The sequence below is a fragment of the Copadichromis virginalis genome, linkage group LG6, assembly GCF_057382275.1.
Source record: "Copadichromis virginalis isolate Kocher_CV1m ecotype Utaka linkage group LG6, C_Virginalis_male_GT1.1, whole genome shotgun sequence".
Taxonomy (NCBI): domain Eukaryota; kingdom Metazoa; phylum Chordata; class Actinopteri; order Cichliformes; family Cichlidae; genus Copadichromis; species Copadichromis virginalis.
The window spans coordinates 17156036-17176340 of NC_140623.1; the positions used below are offsets into that span (position 1 = coordinate 17156036).

Sequence of the window (20305 nt, forward strand, 5' to 3'; positions counted from 1 at the left end):
CATCTGCCAAGTCAGCGCCAGCTACAAAGTTCTCACCACCACTAAGAGAAGCACAGTTTGAATAGAATTTGCCTTTTTATGTGTGATAGAGACATGAATTTGACGTTTTCATTGGGCGCTGCCGGTAAAATCAGCCTTTAATGTGAAGGGAATGCATATCAGCTGACCTTTATTTACTATTAGGCTATATTACTTTGTCTTTTCATCTTTTAAGCTGAGCTCCCAACTTGTGCCAGTGTACAAATTTAAGTTTTACAGTTCAAGCTTTTACAACCTTTAGAGCTGCCAGGCTTTTATAGCATTTTGTCATTTATGGACCTTTAACAAACCGTGAAACAGGAAACTATGTTGTAAAACCTTGGGGTTTGTTCAAGGTAATCACAAAAGACATTTAATTTCACAGTATTTGTTTTTGTGCAGTGGCAGATAGTACAATGTTTGTCTTCAGTACTTCTTAAATTCTCATTTTTCTTTCATAAGCAAACATTAAAGCTAACATCCAGTAATGTGAAGAATTGTCTTGTATCACTGAAGATTACGTGAAGATGGCAGACTGAAGGCAGAAGAGTCCAGATGGTCTTACCTTTAAGTTTCATCCTAAATTTTAAAGAGTTACAAAAGTTTGCAGAGATTGCAGAAAGTTGAGGGCAAGATCACAAAAAAGTCAGTGATATTCTAATAACTGAAAATCAAAGAGGTTATTGAACACATACAAAATTCAATTCTTCCAAAAAACATAAATACTCAGATAAAGTTTTAAACACAAGAGGCATATGCACACACATACTGCCGTAATATCTTTCAGATTTTAGTATGCGTGCATCTGTTTGTTTTACTCTTTATAATTACGAGGAAATTGTCTTTCTTCTTGTCCCTGGAGTTGTTTTAGCATTTTAAAAAATACTAAAAGCCCCAAAATGTTGTGTTTTCTTATGTAGATGATGTGAAAACAAGAATTAAAGTCATTTAGGATGCAATAAAGTGGGTAAGCACCATGTGTCATGCTGCCAGAACTGCTTCAGTGCACTTTGGTATTGATTCTACAAAGTAATCGATCACTCTTATTCTAAAACATATTCTTATATTTGGTAATGAGGGAGCCTAAACACTTTGGTCCAAAGTCTCTGAAGCTGAAGTCCATAATTCACATCCTTTTTATAGTCATAGAACCACTGAGTGAATCCTTGTGTTATGTATGGGGGCATCTGTTTCTTGGAAGAGCTCACCACACTCCGAATGAGAATGTTTCATTAGGATAAAGGTGTTCACTCGCAGTGACCATTACCTCAATGGGGACAAGATGACTAAAACCATGACAACAGAAGGGCCTGGGTCCCATCACTACAGGGTCAAAGGTTCAGAATCTGTCTTTAGTAATTTTGCATTAGTCAAGTACCCATGTGAACTGTAAAATGAATCCAGTCCTTGTTTATGGAGACAGGAGGAAAACCAGTAATTGTGACAGATTTTAAGTAGATATCTTCAAATTTTTTATAATTGTACAGATTTCCCCATTTGTTACTTTTTAAAAAAAAAAAAAGGATTTCGCTCTCAAAGATGAGGTGAATCAAGCTCATAAGTTGACTTGCACTATATTAAAGACTGTATATGGGGCTCTAGAGTGCAATTTGGTGCATGAATCCATTAACTGACAGGGATTTATGTGAGATTTACAGGCCCACCTAATTTTCACAGACCCTTCAAGAATGCTTTTGCTTTGGGAAAACTGTATGACTTTTACTTGTTCACTTACTTTTACTTACGGAAAGTATTTTGCCAGCAGGTGAAGCGCACATGGTTTATTTCAGGTGCATCTTACGTGAGGCTGCGAGGCCCAAAGTTCAAACTCTTTTTCCCTTTTTCTGCCCCAGTGAGCACGCCGTCTTCCCTGATACTGCTAAACACCACCTTCTTTCTGCCTCATCTTCCAGTAACTTTTATCTTTGCATCAATTTTTTGAAAGCATTTTACCATTTTGTGACATTATCTTAATCATGATGCACATTTTAAGCCTTAAAGCATAGTACAGGGGGGAAAACAATGACTGATGGCTGTTTGAGAGACTGGCTGCTTAGTATCAATCCATTTTGCTGGAAGCAATGCTGTCGGTAATTACATCAGAGACGTATGGCATGGCCGATAAAAGAAATGAAACTCTGGAAGTTGGGCCATTTCCTTTTTAAAGATTGTTTGCGACGTCTTGTGCGTCATGGCATTGTTAGCTGACAGTCATCACATCTATGCAAGAAACTTGCTTACTGAGCTCTTTCATAAATTTCTGTCATAAAAGTTGTAAAGCTGACCTTATTCTTTAGAAATTGAAGCTTTTATTGTCAACCTCATTATGAACCTCTGCTGAATGCAAAAATGAGTAGCGAGCCCTGCGCCCTTTGCCAGAATTGGTTGACTGTAATAGCAAACAAGAGCCTTATTCCTGGACAAGGCCAGAGGCAGCACACTGCAGCCTGAAGGCCAGCCAGAGCGAATCCTGTTGCCAGGCAACAGTTTACAGGCAAAGGGGGGGAGCTATTACCGGGGTCCTCCATGGCTGCTCAAACCCCTGCGTCATCGTCACGTCAGGATTGGGTCTGCAACTTGCCTGGCCTTGAATTATTGATTCGATTCCGCCCAGGCATCAACGTTTTACTGTGCTGGTCCAACCTGAACACTCCTGTCTCCTGTCACTGTCTGCTTCTTTTTCAGAAACACAGTCCACTAGAGAGGAAAATACTTTACCATAGTTTTATTGGCTTAAAAAAAAACAGATTCTTATTTTCACTTACTTTAGTATTCTTATACCGTGAAGGGATAAGGGGACTGGGATTTCTGTTGTGTGCCAATTACTGCATGTATTTAGTTTTCAAAAGGAAAACACAACAAAGCAGCAGGAAGACGTATTCAGTCTCATCACTCACTTTAGATTTTTTTTTTTTTTTTTTTTTTTTTTGGGAGGGGGGAGGAGTGGGTGGCTGTCTGTAGTCTTGTGTGTTTGGTGGTGGCTGTTTGAGGTGTCCTTCTGTGATGGAGCCTTATTTGTTTCCTGAATGTCTAATCTGCCAAGTTCATGCCTTTGGCTGCCCACTGAGAAGGGGTTCCTTGTTCTGTGTCTGCCTGGCAATCCCAGTGACTGCTGCTGTCCCCGGCCTCTTGTGCACATTAACATACAGCTGTCCCACAGGATGTAGTGAGAGACACCCAGGAGCTTCAGAGGGAAGTTGGGCACTCCCTCTCCTCTCCCCCGATTCAAGTCACAGCCAGCAGCAGTAGCAGATGGGCTGGGGAGATTAAACCAATCGGCACATGGCAGCTATTGTGAGCTGCCTATTGTGAAAGTTAAAGGTCATCTATAGGGTCAAGGCTGAATGGCTGTGATGAGCCCCGCCTGTTATAAATGAACTGTATTGATGAAGGTTTTGCTAATGATCGCTTTTTGGCTTGTCAGGAACATTGATCAGTGCTGCTTGCTGATGGGATGCAAGAGTGCCGGTGACACACAGGAGGAGTGAGTTTAGTTTTCTCCATCAGCTACATTGTACAACTACTTAATACTATAATAACTAACGTGATAAAAATACATTTAAAAAATTAATAATTTAAAAATAAATATATACTTGTTATCCTTACCATGTGTGACATTTTTCTAATTCGTCTGTAGACATCTGCAGTGGCTTGAATGTTTCTTTGAAAAACTCGCGCTGAAGTTTACTAAAACAGCTGTGGATTTATCCTGAGTTCTATATTCTACCTGGGTGTGTATTTTAAAAACATTAGTGAGGTGTTATTTAATGAAGCTGTATTTTTGTGATCTGTAAGGATTTCAGCCTTAAAAAGAAAAGTATGAACAGGAGTATTTGTGGCACAGTCACACTTAAGTAAACCGTAGGACAACAACCTTCACGCGACTCAGAAAAATAGATGGCTGTGCGGTGGTTGCATTGAATTTATTTTTTCAATTATAATAGTTGCAGCAAACACTTTCATTTGCAAGGCGATTGTACAGGCCATCTTTTGGGAGGCAACGTGTATGTCAAAGGCTCGCAAATAACTGCAGTCAACAGGTTGTGATCTACGCCAACGAGTACAACTCACCCGCGTTGTCTTTTTGCAGTAGGGGACCAATTTTTGTTGTATTGTGGTTATATGAAAGCAAGGTTTCCAAGTGCTTATATCACTTTGCAGTTACAGTTTCCGTAGGATGGTGCTTAATCACTATTTGTGGAGGAATTTCTGGCTTTCTGTTTAATGTCTCAGGTTCTTTCTGCTATCTGAAAGTAGTTGATGTGAATTTGTGTATATGCAGATGGCAACAGATTCGTGATTTTCGCCAATTTATCAGTATCATCACAAATGAATTGCATGTCACTGCCAACTTGTGTCGTAGCAGACAGACTCCATCTTATTGCTCTTTTATTAACATCTTGATGCATCAAAGTTGAAGATGAGAGTGGTTGCAGAGCTAGTCCCCCCATCTTTGACGGAGCCAAAGTGCGTTGCACGTTCATTGCACACAGTCGCAGTAATGTTGGTCGTCCTGTGGTCTCCAACCACTGTTTTCCCAGCCTGACTGTAGGATTAGAAAGGTTGGACGTGACGGAAAGTACAGAGAGTTGAGGTTTTGACATTAAGGGAAAAATCATTAAAACCCTCTAAGGTTTGTTTTATAGTTGATGGGAAGCCTTGAAGTGGAAGTTTGGTAAGAACAAATGTGCAGGCAACGTAATATTAAATGACTGATAAAGGAGATGCAAAAAGAATGTGGTCAAAGCACTTTTCAGTATACATTATTTCAGAACTAAAATGTCAGTTTACCTTGAAGGCACTCTTTGCATAATGTGTTGTCATCAGTGAAAATGTAAAATAAATTGTCGTCTACATTCTGAATAAGACATTCATTTCAGCCTCATATATCCCGACTGCTTGGTTTCAAACAAAATACTGCCGTAACACGGATCACAACAAATGCTCAACCGTCACTTCTTAGGAACCATTTTCTAAGCAGCTGCTCCCTTACCTTGACATTTGAAGTCATGAGTTTCAGGTTGAATTTTACTTAAAGGTCATGAAACATGGAAGACAGAATAGAAATTGACTGGAATAGTAATGCCCTTTGACTGGAACATCCTTTGCTTAGGATGCTCAGTTTAGCTGAGGGTTCATGAACTTCAGATCGCAATCTTGTATTCATTTTTAAGTCCTGGGAAACATTCAGGCACCATGTAGACTGAGAGGCTTGGATAACCAACTCTGTTAGTTGTGCTAGTTCAGTTTACTCTACTTTTTCTCTGTGTGGTACTGACCCCCCCAACCCCCAGTTGTGTGCCTCTATTTTTGAAATGCAGGGCAACATCCCTTAAAGAAGATGGCGTGGTTTCTTAGCAGAGGAGAAAAAAGAAAAAAAGAAAGCCACCCATGCTATTTGCGGTGTGCGAGTATGATGCTGTGCGCGCAGAGAAGTCTATTTTTGGGAAATTGTTCCAACCTCACTTCCAGTTTCCACTTTCGTGCTCATTTCATTGACTGGGCCGTTGGCAGTGTCGGCTCTTTGTGGGGAAACGTAGAGGAAAAGAAGTGACAGCGTGACATGTCAAGTTAACCTCTAAAATAAAGAAGTGACAACTGTCTACCCAACATAAGAGGTAGAAGATTGTGTGGTAATGATGGCAGCTGGAAATCTGTAATGAGTAAGCCCCTTCAACAGAGACCAAAGTCCCCTGAGTCTAAAGCACATTATGGTCGCCTGCTGCTATGCCATTTCGATATAAACAAGCTTTTTAGCTGTGTTTTAACAATCCTGACATGAATAGCAAAATTAAAAACAATATTTTAAAATGTAAACTGTTTGTGCTTGCTTCTTGGCTTCGGGAGTGCTTGCACTATTAAAACAGGAAGCCATATTTACTTTTGTCATGCCATCTGTTGCCTCTGTGTCTGCAGTAGCTCTGCAGATTCTGCTTTGCTTTCACTTGCTTCTCTCAGGTGAGATGATGATTTAATATCATCTCATATACATTTGAGTGTGTGGGACAGGTTGAATGAACGATACACATCCATCATGGCAGGTTAAATTTTGCATGTTTGTAGTTTGACCTCAAGTATTCAAGTTAATCTAACAACTTGTGTTTACAGTGCAGTTACTAACAGGATGGTTGTCTATTGATAATCCAGGCCATCTGCATCTCTACACAGAATTCATCAACAAAAGGTTTGGGCATATAATCTAGGCCCAAATATTTCAGAACAGCAAATATAATACTATCAAAAATGCTAATAACATGTACTGTGTTAATATTAAGAAGTGCCTACAAAGTACATGGCTGGTGAAGTCAAAAAGTGAAACATGTTTAATCCTGAATGAATGCTATATAAATAATAAATGTGTTGTAGTTTAGTCACTGTGCATCTTTTTTTTTCTTTTTCTCTTCTAAATTAACCCAAACCTGGAACTTGCACTGCGCTGCCTGACGTATGCGTGTATGCATTATATTTTCCTGTTGTAGGTGTTCTTGGGGACTTTGATGATATTCAAAGATTATGTATGGCATGAACATCACACATGAGCACATAAATCAGCAAAAAAAAAAAAACCCACACGTACTACAGCTGCTTGAGGTGCCTTTCCAGATGACCTGTACAGCATTTTTCCTATTTATTCTGTGCAAACTAGGAAGTAGAAAAGTGGTGTTGCTTGTGTAGTTTTGGTGTGTAGGCGGGATCTACAAGTATTAGAAGAAATGTCAGAAGCTGTTTGAGTTGGAGGCGGCAGTGGGAAAAGACTGCAACAAAGGCTGAACCGAATCAGTGAGCTTTATCCAGTGTCCAACCTTTTTGTAATTTTGAAAGCAAAATATTTACTTGGTAATGGATTTCAGTCTAGGGGTCACCTTAGTTTTATTTTGTGTCATAAAGTGCCAAAGGAAGGACAGTTAGGCATCTGGACTCTTACTTTGGAGCTATATTGTTGAAATTTGTGCAGATGAAATGTGAAAAAAAAATATATACAGTGGGGCAAAAAAGTATTTAGTCAGCCACCGATTGTGCAAGTTCCCCCACCTAAAATGATGACGGAGGTCAGTAATTTGCACCAGAGGTACACTTCAACTGTGAGAGACAGAATGTGAAAAAAAAAAAATCCATGAATCCACATGGTAGGATTTGTAAAGAATTTATTCGTAAATCAGGGTGGAAAATAAGTATTTGGTCAATAACAAAAATACAACTCAATACTTTGTAACATAACCTTTGTTGGCAATAACAGAGGTCAAACGTTTACTATAGGTCTTTACCAGGTTTGCACACACAGTAGCTGGTATTTTGGCCCATTCCTCCATGCAGATCTTCTCGAGAGCAGTGATGTTTTGGGGCTGTCGCCGAGCAACACGGACTTTCAACTCCCGCCACAGATTTTCTATGGGGTTGAGGTCTGGAGACTGGCTAGGCCACTCCAGGACTTTCAAATGCTTCTTACACTCCTTTGTTGCCCGGGCGGTGTGTTTTGGATCATTATCATGTTGGAAGACCCAGCCTCGTTTCATCTTCAAAGTTCTCACTGATGGAAGCAGGTTTTGGCTCAAAATCTCACGATACATGGCCCCATTCATTCTGTCCTTAACACGGATCAGTCGTCCTGTCCCCTTGGCAGAAAAACAGCCCCATAGCATGATGTTTCCACCCCCATGCTTCACAGTAGGTATGGTGTTCTTGGGATGCAACTCAGTATTCTTCGTCCTCCAAACACGACGAGTTGAGTTTATACCAAAATGTTCTACTTTGGTTTCATCTGACCACATGACATTCTCCCAATCCTCTGCTGTATCATCCATGTGCTCTCTGGCAAACTTCAGACGGGCCTGGACATGCACTGGCTTCAGCAGCGGAACACGTCTGGCACTGCGGGATTTGATTCCCTGCCGTTGTAGTGTGTTACTGATGGTGACCTTTGTTACTTTGGTCCCAGCTCTCTGCAGGTCATTCACCAGGTCCCCCCGTGTGGTTCTGGGATCTTTGCTCACCGTTCTCATGATCATTTTGACCCCACGGGATGAGATCTTGCATGGAGCCCCAGATCGAGGGAGATTATCAGTGGTCTTGTATGTCTTCCATTTTCTGATGATTGCTCCCACAGTTGATTTTTTCACACCAAGCTGCTTGCCTATTGTAGATTCACTCTTCCCAGTGCAGGTCTACAATACTTTTCCTGGTGTCCTTCGAAAGCTCTTTGGTCTTGGCCATGGCGGAGTTTGGAGTCTGACTGTTTGAGGCTGTGGACAGGTGTCTTTTATACAGATGATGAGTTCAAACAGGTGCCATTCATACAGGTAACGAGTGGGGGACAGAAAAGCTTCTTACAGAAGACGTTACAGGTCTGTGAGAGCCAGAGATTTTCCTTGTTTGAGGTGACCAAATACTTATTTTCCACCCTAATTTACGAATAAATTCTTTACAAATCCTACCATGTGAATTCATGGATTTTTTTTTCACATTCTGTCTCTCACAGTTGAAGTGTACCTCTGGTGCAAATTACTGACCTCTGTCATCATTTTAAGTGGGGGAACTTGCACAATCGGTGGCTGACTAAATACTTTTTTGCCCCACTGTATATATAATATATATAGGGCTGTCAGCGTTAATCGCGTTAAAGTGACGTTAACGCAGCATTTCTCCGTTAACGAGTTAACGCGGATCACCCTTTGCGTGGGGCTGGACGGCGTCAACACGTTAATCGAGCTAACCGTGCTATCGTGTTGACGCCGTCCAGCCCCACGCAAAGGGTGATCCGCGTTAACTCGTTAACGGAGAAATGCTGCGTTAACGTCACTTTAACGCGATTAACGCATCCCTAATATGCATATGAAAATGTGCTAAATGTGTTTTCTGGATAGCAGCTCATGTGGCTACAGATCCAGTAACTCAGGACATCATCATTAAAATGGACATTTTAATAGTGGATTTAACGTAAACACATTTGATAAGCACTAAGTATACCAAGCTTCAGCATTTTCAAATACCATAAATATACTAAGGATGTTCCATACATTCAATTTCCTAGCTACCTGAAAGAGACTAAATTAAAGGGAACAACTGAATTTCTAGAAGTGAAAAAACACTCAAGATTATGCACATTCTAGTGAGTGTCCATACAAATATTGCAATATAGCAAATAGTTTCTCAGATTCTTCAGCGGTTTCAAATGTCAATGACGATTAAAGGAATTCTCAGACATAATCTCAGATTACTCTGCCAAGTGTGGCTAGCGTCACCCTTGTTCTCTTGCCGTTTAATGTCTGCATGCCTTTGGGAAATGTGGTTTCATATTGATCCGCTGGTTATATGCTAGATTACTCTGACGGTGCTGTTCATTCTCTAGATCAAAATACTGCAGAATCACGCTGGCTCACAGGGCTGTCCGCTCTCTCCCTCTTTTGTCGTGCCACTTTTCTTGTTCACAACATCCTGTTACGCAGAGACAGGGGTGCTGCTGTACATGTTATTATTGTACAGCTGGTGTTGTGTAATGTGTTTACAGCAGGTGCTTTACATTAATATCAGTAATTAGTTTGGCTAATGTTTTGCCGACTGACGTGGCAAAATGTAATCTTTTAGCACAAATCCCTAACCAATAGAAAAATTGAAACACGTATCCATCAACTCAAGATCCGCTGCTCGGTTCTTCATCACCTCTGTCTCTGTGTTGTTCAGCACGAGCTCCAACTCCTCAGAGCCCCAGTCTTGTATAAAAAGTCTTTTCCATCCCAGCATTTACTGGGTATATGGCAAAACCTCTAGCACTGGCCTTAAAATTGTATTCAGTATTTCTAATAACAAACTAAAAAATTTGCGTGCCTGTTCACCCAGAAGGTTTTAACTGTCACATTTGTCTCTTACAGTAAGCTTCAAGTTTGTGTTAATTGTTTGTTTTCTGTCTTTTTTGTTGCAGTAGTTTAGATACCATAATTTTCTACCTGTGATCTTTATTTGTTGGATTGACTGAATGCATATGTCAGTAATCATTGCATCTCTTGTTTAAAGGTACTACAATAGTTTGATATATGTCTGCTTTTGCATGATAGGGGAAGGGGATACAAATAGGCTTGCAAAGCCCTTCATGGTTCACAGCTCCTCTTCCTTTCCTGAAATGAAACCTTTATGATCCTTGATCCTTGTCATTCTGTATAGCCTTTCAAATCTTGGGAGACATCTCTGTTTTGCTATCATCCATCCATCTATCCATCTTGCTCAAAAAAATTCATCAGTTTCCTTTTTTAATGCATTATAGCATGACCAGATCTTTTTGAAAACAGTAAGGTCCAGTGTTTCCCTAGTGTATAAAATATCTAGCCAACATTTCTTTTCTTAACTTGCATTGCCTGAGCCAAAAAGGTCACTCAGTCCTCAGTCCTACCAGTACGGCAAATTAAATGGTGAATATGATCCCATAGCTCGTATGCTTCCTGAACCATTGCTTTCCTTGTGATTGTCTACTCGTGCATTCTTTATCCTCAAGCACTTTTTTAGTTTGCCTCAGACTGTTTTGTTAAGTAATAGTCCCATGTCCTTTGCGATCACTATTCTTGTGTGGGTTTTTGTTAATGTGAAGCATTACAAGAAACATTTCACTATCATTTCTGAGTTGCGGTACACCCTTGGTAGAATTTGACAGAAACAATAGCAGGTTAATACAGAGGAAAATAATTCCCTTAAAGGAATTGATCTCGATCATTCATCGATTTTCCTGTTTATAATTTGTAGGACATAGAATAGGAGAGGGAATACATTTCTGTGGAACTACTCTAGATAAGGTAGGTAGGTAGGGTACATTTAAACAGATTTATTAAAAATTGTGCATGAATTAAAGTAATATGCTTGTCATTTAGCATGCTAGTGCTGTAAAAACCTGCTTTTACAGCAATATAGCAATCACAAAAACATGCTTACTTTAGTCATTGATATTTGAGGCCATGTCCACTCCACACTCTGCATGCAGCTGCATTGCTTTCATGTTGCGTCATTCTTATTAACCAACAGAGGCCCATGAATGTCTAAATGTTCATGTGCTGCCTGTTTGATCTCTCTCTTTCCAAATAAAGTCGTTTGAATCTCACTTTGTGGCATCAGACATGAGAGTTGATAGCAGTCAAGTCTAGCACTAAAAAGGTTGCTATCACCCACTCTGCTAGTGGGCCACCACAGATAACGGTAATCCCGAACAGACACTTTAGACAAGAGCCTTGGCTTTCGCAACATGGCCGGTGGACATGTCTAAAGAAGATCAAATGTACTTATCACGAACTGTATTGCGCATCAAAATGCGAGTCACGTATTTCACTGCTATCAAGTGTTTATTTTGTTCACCTCTCCACTAACCTCGGCTAGTTGAATAAGACTGACCAAACAAAGGCTGTGTTTGAAACTTTCAGCTGAGCAAACTTGAAAGATGTTCGGCCCGCATTTTTTCCAGATTAGCTGGTCAGTCAGGCTCACCTGCCAGAAGGACTCGCCTTAGTTTGACTCTCAGAAAAGGCAGAGGCTGGAGCTACACCTTGTCCTCAAGACGAAATTGCTTGCGCTGATGATTTGTTTACTCTTTGTTGCGCTTCATTATTCAGCAAGTTTAGACACTCACACAGTGTCTCGGCAGTGCGAGAAAGCTGCCATGCAATCTTTGTTCTTTTATCTGATTGTTACAATGAAGATGTTACAGTCTGTAATAGAGCTGCAGCTTTTAATTATTTTAGTAATCGTGCAATCTATCAATTATTCCATCAATTAATTGGATAAGAAATAACTGTCTCATGAATCAGCAATAATTAATATTCAAAAGTGAAAACATGTCTTTCAAAATAAACTGTTCATAGGTTTCCATTTTAGAAACTGCAGTGTGTTCATCTGTCAACCAAACGTATTGTATTTACCTGCCATGATAAAAGTGTACTTTTAATGTATGTATTTTTTACACAAAGTATTTCCTTAAGTGCAAAACTATCTAAATACACTGAAGTAAAGGTCAAAGGTCAAAGTCAAATAACATATGCAGTCTAAACTAAAGCCAAAAAAAAAAAAAAAAAGTAGGTTTACGGTCTTCCTCGAAGGCATTGGAGAATGTGGTGGCGGCAGTGAAGAGAAGTGAGCATATCATTCTGAAGACTGCCCTGTGCTTTGATGCAAAGTCTTTGTGCTGCTGAAAACAAGACGTTATGATGGTGCAGACGTTAATTAATAGTGATAACTCTGTGTCCAACCTAACAACCTTCAGGTCAGTGGCTTAGCATTTTGCTGGCCAATCTTTTTTTTTTTTTTTAATGGATTGTAAAAAAGCTTTTATTTTTATATTTTTAAATATGAATGCAAATAATATAAATATATTATATATAAAAAAATACAAAATAAAGGGCGAGAACAGGTGCTTTTGATGATGATTTGCGAGTTCTACAGCAGTTGATGTCATTAACATGGTGGTAAAGGAGTGATTTAAAAGCTGGTTAAACGACTTGACATGCCAGGTAGAAAATGTATTTGTTTGTCTCACTAATGTGCAGCTCCTGCAGTTACTGAAGTTACAGTAGTTTTTGCTAAAGTGTTAAACAGTTGTATTATTTTTTTCCTTAGAATTTCCCAAGAGAGTGCAGCCTAGGCTACTGTTTTGCTTATATTTTACTTATGCTGTGTCACTGCTATTGCATTGTAATGCTGCTGGTACCTGGTAGCAGTACATTCACACTCGAATAGGTAGCTTGTCATCAATGACAGTAGCTCCTTGTAAAAGGAGGATGGAAAGTGCCCTTCATTTTGTTTGCATCTGGCAGGCAGCAGTATTTATTACTGTAACCACTGATGAAACATTGTTCAGTCGTTTTCTTTTAATGTCATCATAAATCATATAACTCCAAGGCCATATTGCCCACCTGTAATATACACAGTGTGGCTGAATAAAAGGCATGTTTATGGAGCCACAGTGAGTTGGTGTGCATGTGATGTACTAAATGTAATTTCAATCCATTTGATACTTTTGACCTTTTAAGTAACATGTTACATTCTAGATGTGCTAGAAGAAAAGTTCATCTTCTCGTAACCATCCATATTTTGTTAAAATCAGCATTGCCATCCAGAAAGCCACGCTGCTACCTTGCCTACTAAATCTTGATGCTAAAGCTTAAAAGAAGGGTAAATGTTCATTATTTGTGCTTAATTCACTGGTTATACCAGACGGTTCAATAGCATCCTCTAATCTCTGATCTCTGATCCGCTTAGATAAAGGTTAAATCTCACTTCAGATGTTTCTCATGCACATTTCCTTTTGAAACCTTTTATTTGGAACAGCAAAGAAGCAAATTACTGCTTTGTTGAAGAGATAAAGAGTAGTATGTGTAGACTGTGTTCCAGATGAGATCAGTATCAGAAGAGGGGAAGTACCAAAGCCAGCTTGACGAGCGAGTTTGTGTAGCAAGTTCAGGTCAAGGCAAGCAACCGAGCCACTGTGAGAATGTCCCCCACACAGTTTGCCGCCACCTTCTCAAGCATATTTGGGGATCCTCAGATGACAGGCGGCACAAATTGGCACTCTCTGATTCATCTAGGATAGGAGAGTGATCATTCTGGACGATTAAAGAGGTTTATTCACTCTGTGTAAATGTTGATGCCAGCCCTGGCCAAGTTTCACCTGGCTCATCTCTCACATTTCCATAACATTCTTTCATTTCTCAATGAGATAGGACAGTCCAGGCTGTATCCACATGCAAAACCCACATAGGCCTATCATGGGAAGAGGATTACAAAGAGAGGGCAACAGTAACACTGACCTTTTTCCTGTACAGTTTGCCTTCACAGGTATGCACACACACACACTTAAGGGCACATTTATTAAGTTATTGGACGGATAAGTTTAATTACTTCAAATGAATGGAGCCAAAAGCTACTTTAAAGCTTTTAAAGCGTCCCTAAATAAATGTTGACACTTACCAGCTACCATTATCATCTAGAGATATACCCATATTTTCAGGTGTTTTGGTTTAACATTTAGTTTTTAATTTTGGGATTCTGGTTTTTGTTTTTGTGTTTTTTAAACTCTAAATGTATACAATCTCACCTTTGGTGCTGGACATCTTGCTCAATATACTTCAGTTCATCTCACTGTTGCCTTGTTAACTTTGTAGCTAGATGTACTGACTGTTCATATCCCTTTAATAACTTTTTTTAACAAAACCTGCCTAGCAACAACTCCACAAGATTTTGCTCTCCTGCCTCAGACATTTTCTCTCTGCAGCACTCTGTACAGGGAGTGGCAGAGAAACGGGCAGTATCACCTGTGAATGAGCTGTCGGCACATGTGCAGTGTTTTGGTGGTTGTTGGAGGAGACTGTGCCGTGTAAGAAAGACTCTGTCACCCTATTCTCTTGCAGGGATTTTCCATAGTCTCTGCCATAGTCTGTAACATGGAGTATGAGTATAATATTTTTCAGACAACAAAAAGAGGTAATAAAAATCAGGATCATTAAAAATAAATGCCTCTAATTAAGCTGAAAGACTCGCGTCCTACTCAAACCATGTCAGCAATCACCAATTCCTCCACCCGCTGGCTGAAGCTTGGGATATTCACTGATTGGTACTGACGTGCTTTGGGCACTTTGATGATGGCCTCAGGGTTTAGCTATGATGCCTTTGATTGGACAACATAATGACTGAGAGCATCATTAAGTGGCAAAGCGACACAATTTCAGTCATTGATTACTTTGTCTTCATTGCCTGTGCTCCTATAAAATGAACCCTTTGGGAGAACCAATGAAACTGAGTCATCTAAAGTTATAGAAGCTGTAGTTTGCCAGGGCGTGCATTTTTCTGCGTCTGTCATTTTCAAACTTCAGAACTGTACTTTTGCTTTATTTTATACATGAAAGAGATTAGCTGATAATGCTTTTTCTGGCACTAAAATTACCACAGTTTACACATAGTTAAAATGTGCCAAGTCTCAATTTTAGAAGTTTGAATGGGGGATTTAGAGGAAAATAGAAAAGCAGTATGTGTAGATTTATTATTTCTTATCAGATGTCATTATGCCCCAGATTTTGGGTTATGTTGCCATTCTTTCAGAGATTTGCGGAGCTGTGAATTAAGAAAGGCTACTGGTCAACTCATTTATAAAGTGTGAACAATTGTTACCCATTTTGGCTTTCAGTCTGCAGATTTCCATCTATTCTGGGTATGTATTGAGGCCACATTGTCATTTTACCTAAGCACCCACACTAGACCACAATGTTTTCTATGGGGAAATTAGCTGCGTCTGCTATTTCCCTGCAATTGTTTCTGTGGTCAGTGTCAGTTGTACACAAAGGGAGGAGACATTATGGCTGTTGTTTCCAGTAATATTGTTTTATGACAAAACAGGGAGGCTGAACAGAGATCTGGACATCCCAGTTCTGCATGAGATGTAGCACCATTACAGGTTTATCTTTGTAGTTACCTAATGAGAGCAGAAGTGCACAGGAAGTCTGAACTTCTATTGAATAAAAGAATGGCCGCTGTATTCAGGAAGCCTTCCTTTGTGGTGCATGCTTTATCTCTATCTACTTTTTTACTGCAAACACCATAGAAAACTATTTTCCTTTTTGTACAAAAATATGAAACTTTTACATGTCTTCTGCTGACCAGGTTATGCTAACTTCATCAACAAGGGAGAAATTCCTCTTTTGGTTCTGTTCATTTGTGAATCCCAAATAAAATGCAGTGTTATTTATGGCCAGTATTTGCTCTTATGTCTTCAGCCTTTATAGTGCATACACATGTGCCTCTGAGGGACAAACACTGGATACTGTCTCTTTGACTGTAATCATTCTCACTTTAGTGTTGGAGCTGTAATATATATTTGTCTTCATGTTCATTGTGATGACCTTTGCCTGTTATTTTCTCAGGGCTCCTCTACTTCTATACATTATAAAATGCTGCATCCACTTCCACTTCTTAAATAATTGCCGATAACTGCAAATACTGACCTCTGTTCTCCATTTATTTTTATTTAAGCCTATTGATGTCACAGGGGAGATGCCTTAGCCTCTTGCTTTAATTTCTTTGTTTTTTTCTTTTTGACCTGAACCCTTCAAACTTGAATGTCTCAGTCGCGTGGGTGGCTGTAGGATATGTTAATTCAACTCCATGCAGATGATGCCATTATTATCCACCACAGAATGCCATGATCCATGATTTCCTTATTCATTAAACCTCCCCCACACAGATTGCATCTGTCCAGTCTGGCATGGGGATCACACTTAACCCATTTGAGGAAAATCTACTGAATGCAGACCCTCTGCTTCTTTTTTTTTTTTTTTTTTTTTTTTGTCCAGAGAAGACAATCGCACAATGACATGACCCCATTTAGTGATGCATCGCTGCCCAAGAAGTATTTTCCTCCTTCAAGTTCACCACCTCACATTAAACATTTTCTCAAGAAAGCCCCTTTCTCCTGTAGTTCAGCTTTTTTCCCACCAACATCTGTTGATTGGAAATCGTTCCAGTCACCAATCCTGCAAAACAGCTGTGAGGCTTTACTTATTACACCTCTAATTAGTCAGTGTTTCACTTATCACAAAGTGCAGCAATTAAATTATTGTGACAGCTTCCTAATTAAGGATTATTTTTCTCAAATTTTCTGCTTAATTGTTTGGTTTCTGGTGTACATTTTCAATTTCCTTTTTAAGCCCAAGTTGTGCAGATAGTTTGAAAAGTTTAGTTTGAGTCACCAGCAGCCTAACAGCCAGAGATATTTACATATGTACTAAACTTTGTATTTGTATTTGAGAGGCCACAGCTAGAGGGCTTTCATGGCTGTTCCTTAATTCTGTAATTTATGATTAATCTAGTAATTGTTTCAGACTTAAGGCAATGTCTGACATCATTTTAAATGTCAGTATTATGGCCTTGCTTCTAAAATCTGTATATTTTAATGCATATATTAAGTATATACTAATCCAAAGATTATCAAAAACTAGATTGATGGGAAGATCAGACTAGGTAGCCAATCCGAGGATGCTTATCTTACCTGCAGACTTGTACAATATCTGAGGCAATGTGCTAAAAGCTTGGCACCCAAGTTGTCTGTTTATGCACAGTCGAATAACACAGCATTTGCATTTATCCACAAGCATGCTGTGCTAAAATGAAATTACTATTTTTGTACATCTTCCTCTGTTTAAATATTCCAGACCTCCCATCAGCAACTGGCTGATGGGAGGTCTGTAACCTGTTTGTCATTTGTTGATTATAATGAACAAGATTTTTAAAATGCAGTTTGCTTTGAGAAGACGACACCTGCTTTGTGCAGGATTTTGGTTTTGATAAGCAGGAGACTGGTATCAGCAGGGAGGGGGCCTGTTAATGCTTTACCAACTGGCAGAAGGAGAGTGACAAAGGAGGCCACGGACCATTCAAAGGCCACCGTGCAACCCTGCTCGCATACCAAGCACTCCAATGTGCAGTGTAAAGGTTGGGCCGGCCGATAGCATCGAGAGAGCCTTTCTCATGAGAGCCACCTTAAACACACACACACACACACACACACACACACACACACACACACACACACACACACACACACACACAGAGCTCCTAACCGCTTTGTCTCATGCACCCTGACGTCCACTGATTTGAAATCTTTTGTGTTGGTATTGCTGTGGTGTCCTAGTGTCTGTAATGCTTAGATTAGCCAAGTCCCAGTATACCTTGTATAAAACAATAAATCATGTGTCATACAGTACCCTTTAGGCACATTACAATGCAAAATAAGCCTCAAGATGTAACTCGGATTGTGCTAGATTTTTACCAGGCATCTCTTCTTTGCCAGCTTTAAAATTCCCACCTGTGCTAGGTCACTCTGTAATTACAGGTGTAAGCCAGGAGAGTCTGAAAGGCTGCCAGATCTCAGTGCACAGTCACCTGTGAATAGAGCCCATCTCATGACCCTTCATTGTCTCCGCAGTTTCGATGATCTGAAGCTGATGTCGTATGAGGTCAAGTGTTGCAAATGTTGGATACCACTTGAAACGAATGGTGTAGTACAAACTCTGCACCGAGTGTCAAAAACCTTTTTGTAGGAGAAAATGTTGAGAAATCAGAAAGGATTGTCGTGTATGACCAGTCATGTTGTCCAAATTACTCAAACAAATGCATTTGAATGTGTTTATTGTGAACGGCTAAGCAGAGGAGCATCATTGGTTTGTTTACTTGGTTCGGTGTTCCAGTGAGCAGAAATCTCACTGGAACATTGAATGTGTTTTGACAGATTATCTTTACCTGCTCAAACTAAAGCTCCCATTTTAAGGTTGTGGATTTTCCCATCTCTAATCATAGTTGTAAAGCTATCAGCAGTACATAGTGTTTGTAACTGGACAGGTGCAGTTGGCTATTATCTGCCATCCTGAAATGCAAATACTGTCCTGCAGGAAGCAGGTGCAGCAGATATAGATCCATTCACATATTGCCTGATTGGTTTTAATGGCTGACTGTTTTCTGTCATGTGATCTGTTGACAGTCATTTTAATGCAGCAGTCCGGTGCAGAAGCCTATATAGAGCCAAAGCACGTGGAAAGAATATGTTAAATTCCTGTAAAAATCCAAATTACTCAATGGCAATACTGGGCATCGGCTTTGGCAGAGGTGTGCGGTCTGAGTGCCTAGTGAGAATTGAACTGTTGCTGGCCAATATTTAGCTAATTTGTTTGTCTTTTATAATGTATACCTTTGGGTATTACTAATATATCAATCACTTGGGTCACTTTTTCTAGGCAGAAATAGCCAATTAAGCTCTCAACGTTTAGGTTTTCTCACATGACAGTGAAATACATGTTGGATTTGTGCTGGGAGTGGAATAAAACGATAGATTAAAGGAAGCAAGGCAAATTGTCACGGGCCAGCTTTTGCACTTTCTGATATTTTAAAATATTAGAATAACCTAAAAATAGCCAGATCATTCACAGCGCTAATATTTAATAAACAGATATTTTGTTACGTTTAATTTAAAATGAAAAATAAAATAAAAATCCCCATTTTTAGTGATGAGAAGTGAGCGGTGTAGTGAGAGGACTTTGACTTTCCATCAGTGCGTAATAAATGTAATCTTCAGTATAATTTGACGCAGAGGATGGCTCCTGTGTGTTTTTGGAGCTTGCAACAAGTGTGTGTGCGTTTGGCGGGGGGTTCCGCCTTTGATGCGACGAGTGAAGACAAGTCCGTATCCCACCTGGTCTCTGTGTGTGTGCTGCATGTCGCCTGCTACGCATATGTCCCCGGGTGCTCCGCTCGCGGACGGATGCGCTGCGCACAGTGTTGAATGCTGGACTGCACCATTCCTGTCGTCTCCAGCGGGGAGGCTGTAATCCGATCCCGTTCGTAGGAGCCGTCGTGCAGCCTGCGAAGAGGAAGAGGGCACTGCTCTGTGCTCTGACGCTTCTCTTCCTGCACTCCTCCCCCTTTCTGCCGAGTATCACCCTCTTTCTCCCCCTCATCTGTTCACTCCCTGCTCGGCGGCGCACAAGCCTCCGGAATCGTCGCAGTGCATTGTTCACCCATCGACCTAGCCCCTTCAAGTCGACGTGATACGACGGAGCTTTCCCCCCTCTTTCTTTCTTCTACTACTTCTTTTTTTTCTTTTCCCCTGCTCATGTCTTTACCGGTGGAATCTACTGCATGCACGCCAGTCCGGTGACGTGCCCGAGCATGTTCACATCAGAGCCAGCGTCGGATTTACCTGAGAGTACACTGCCCTCACACTGTCAGAGCGATCTCGCCGCCGCGCACGCAGATTTGGACTTCACCGATTGTCACTGAGAAGCAAAGGAAAAAGGGGGGGAAACACACCGGATTACAAGGATGGGGTTCTACGGCACTTTAAAGATGATTTTCTACAAAGTGAGTAGGATTTCTTCTCGTATTATCCGCCGTGTCACCTCCGGCACATCCTCATCTTCTCTCCGTGTGTTTGGCTCGCTCTGTCGCCCACATTATCTTTGACGCGCCTCTCGCGGCAGATCGTACGGCCACTGCGGAGGATGGACAGCATTGTAGCAGACCCCCAGAGATGCCTCTTTAATTGCCCAGGCCGTAATGTTGTGTTAGCGTTGCGTTAAAATCTTTTAATACGCTACTAAGCCGTTTGACGTCCTTTCCGTCATAGTAACTTCGGCTGTGTAAATAAACGCCGCCACCGCCGCGGTTCCGGGTGACATTCATCGCGTTGGTGAATTTGTTGTTGCTTTGGGGGTGTTTAATTCTGCAATCCCCGATAAAAATGTGCTTATAATTAGGCGTTATACACTCCTGAATGGAA

The 20305-nt window shown here is 40.4% G+C and overlaps 1 protein-coding gene across 3 annotated transcripts in view; it reads left to right on the forward strand.

The window, feature by feature from the left end:
- fbxw7 (F-box and WD repeat domain containing 7) overlaps positions 1–20305 on the forward strand; it is a 113592-nt gene that overhangs the window by 64421 nt on the left and 28866 nt on the right. Inside the window, exon 1 of one of the 3 annotated variants that reach the window (XM_085458986.1) lies at positions 19344–19887. The exons of the other annotated variants lie outside the window; for them this stretch is intronic. Within the exon in view, the coding sequence (XP_085315112.1) occupies positions 19849–19887 (39 nt within the window). The 5' untranslated portion in view covers positions 19344–19848. Of the gene's footprint in view, positions 1–19343; positions 19888–20305 lie in introns of those variants that run through there. 3 annotated transcript variants of the gene reach the window in all.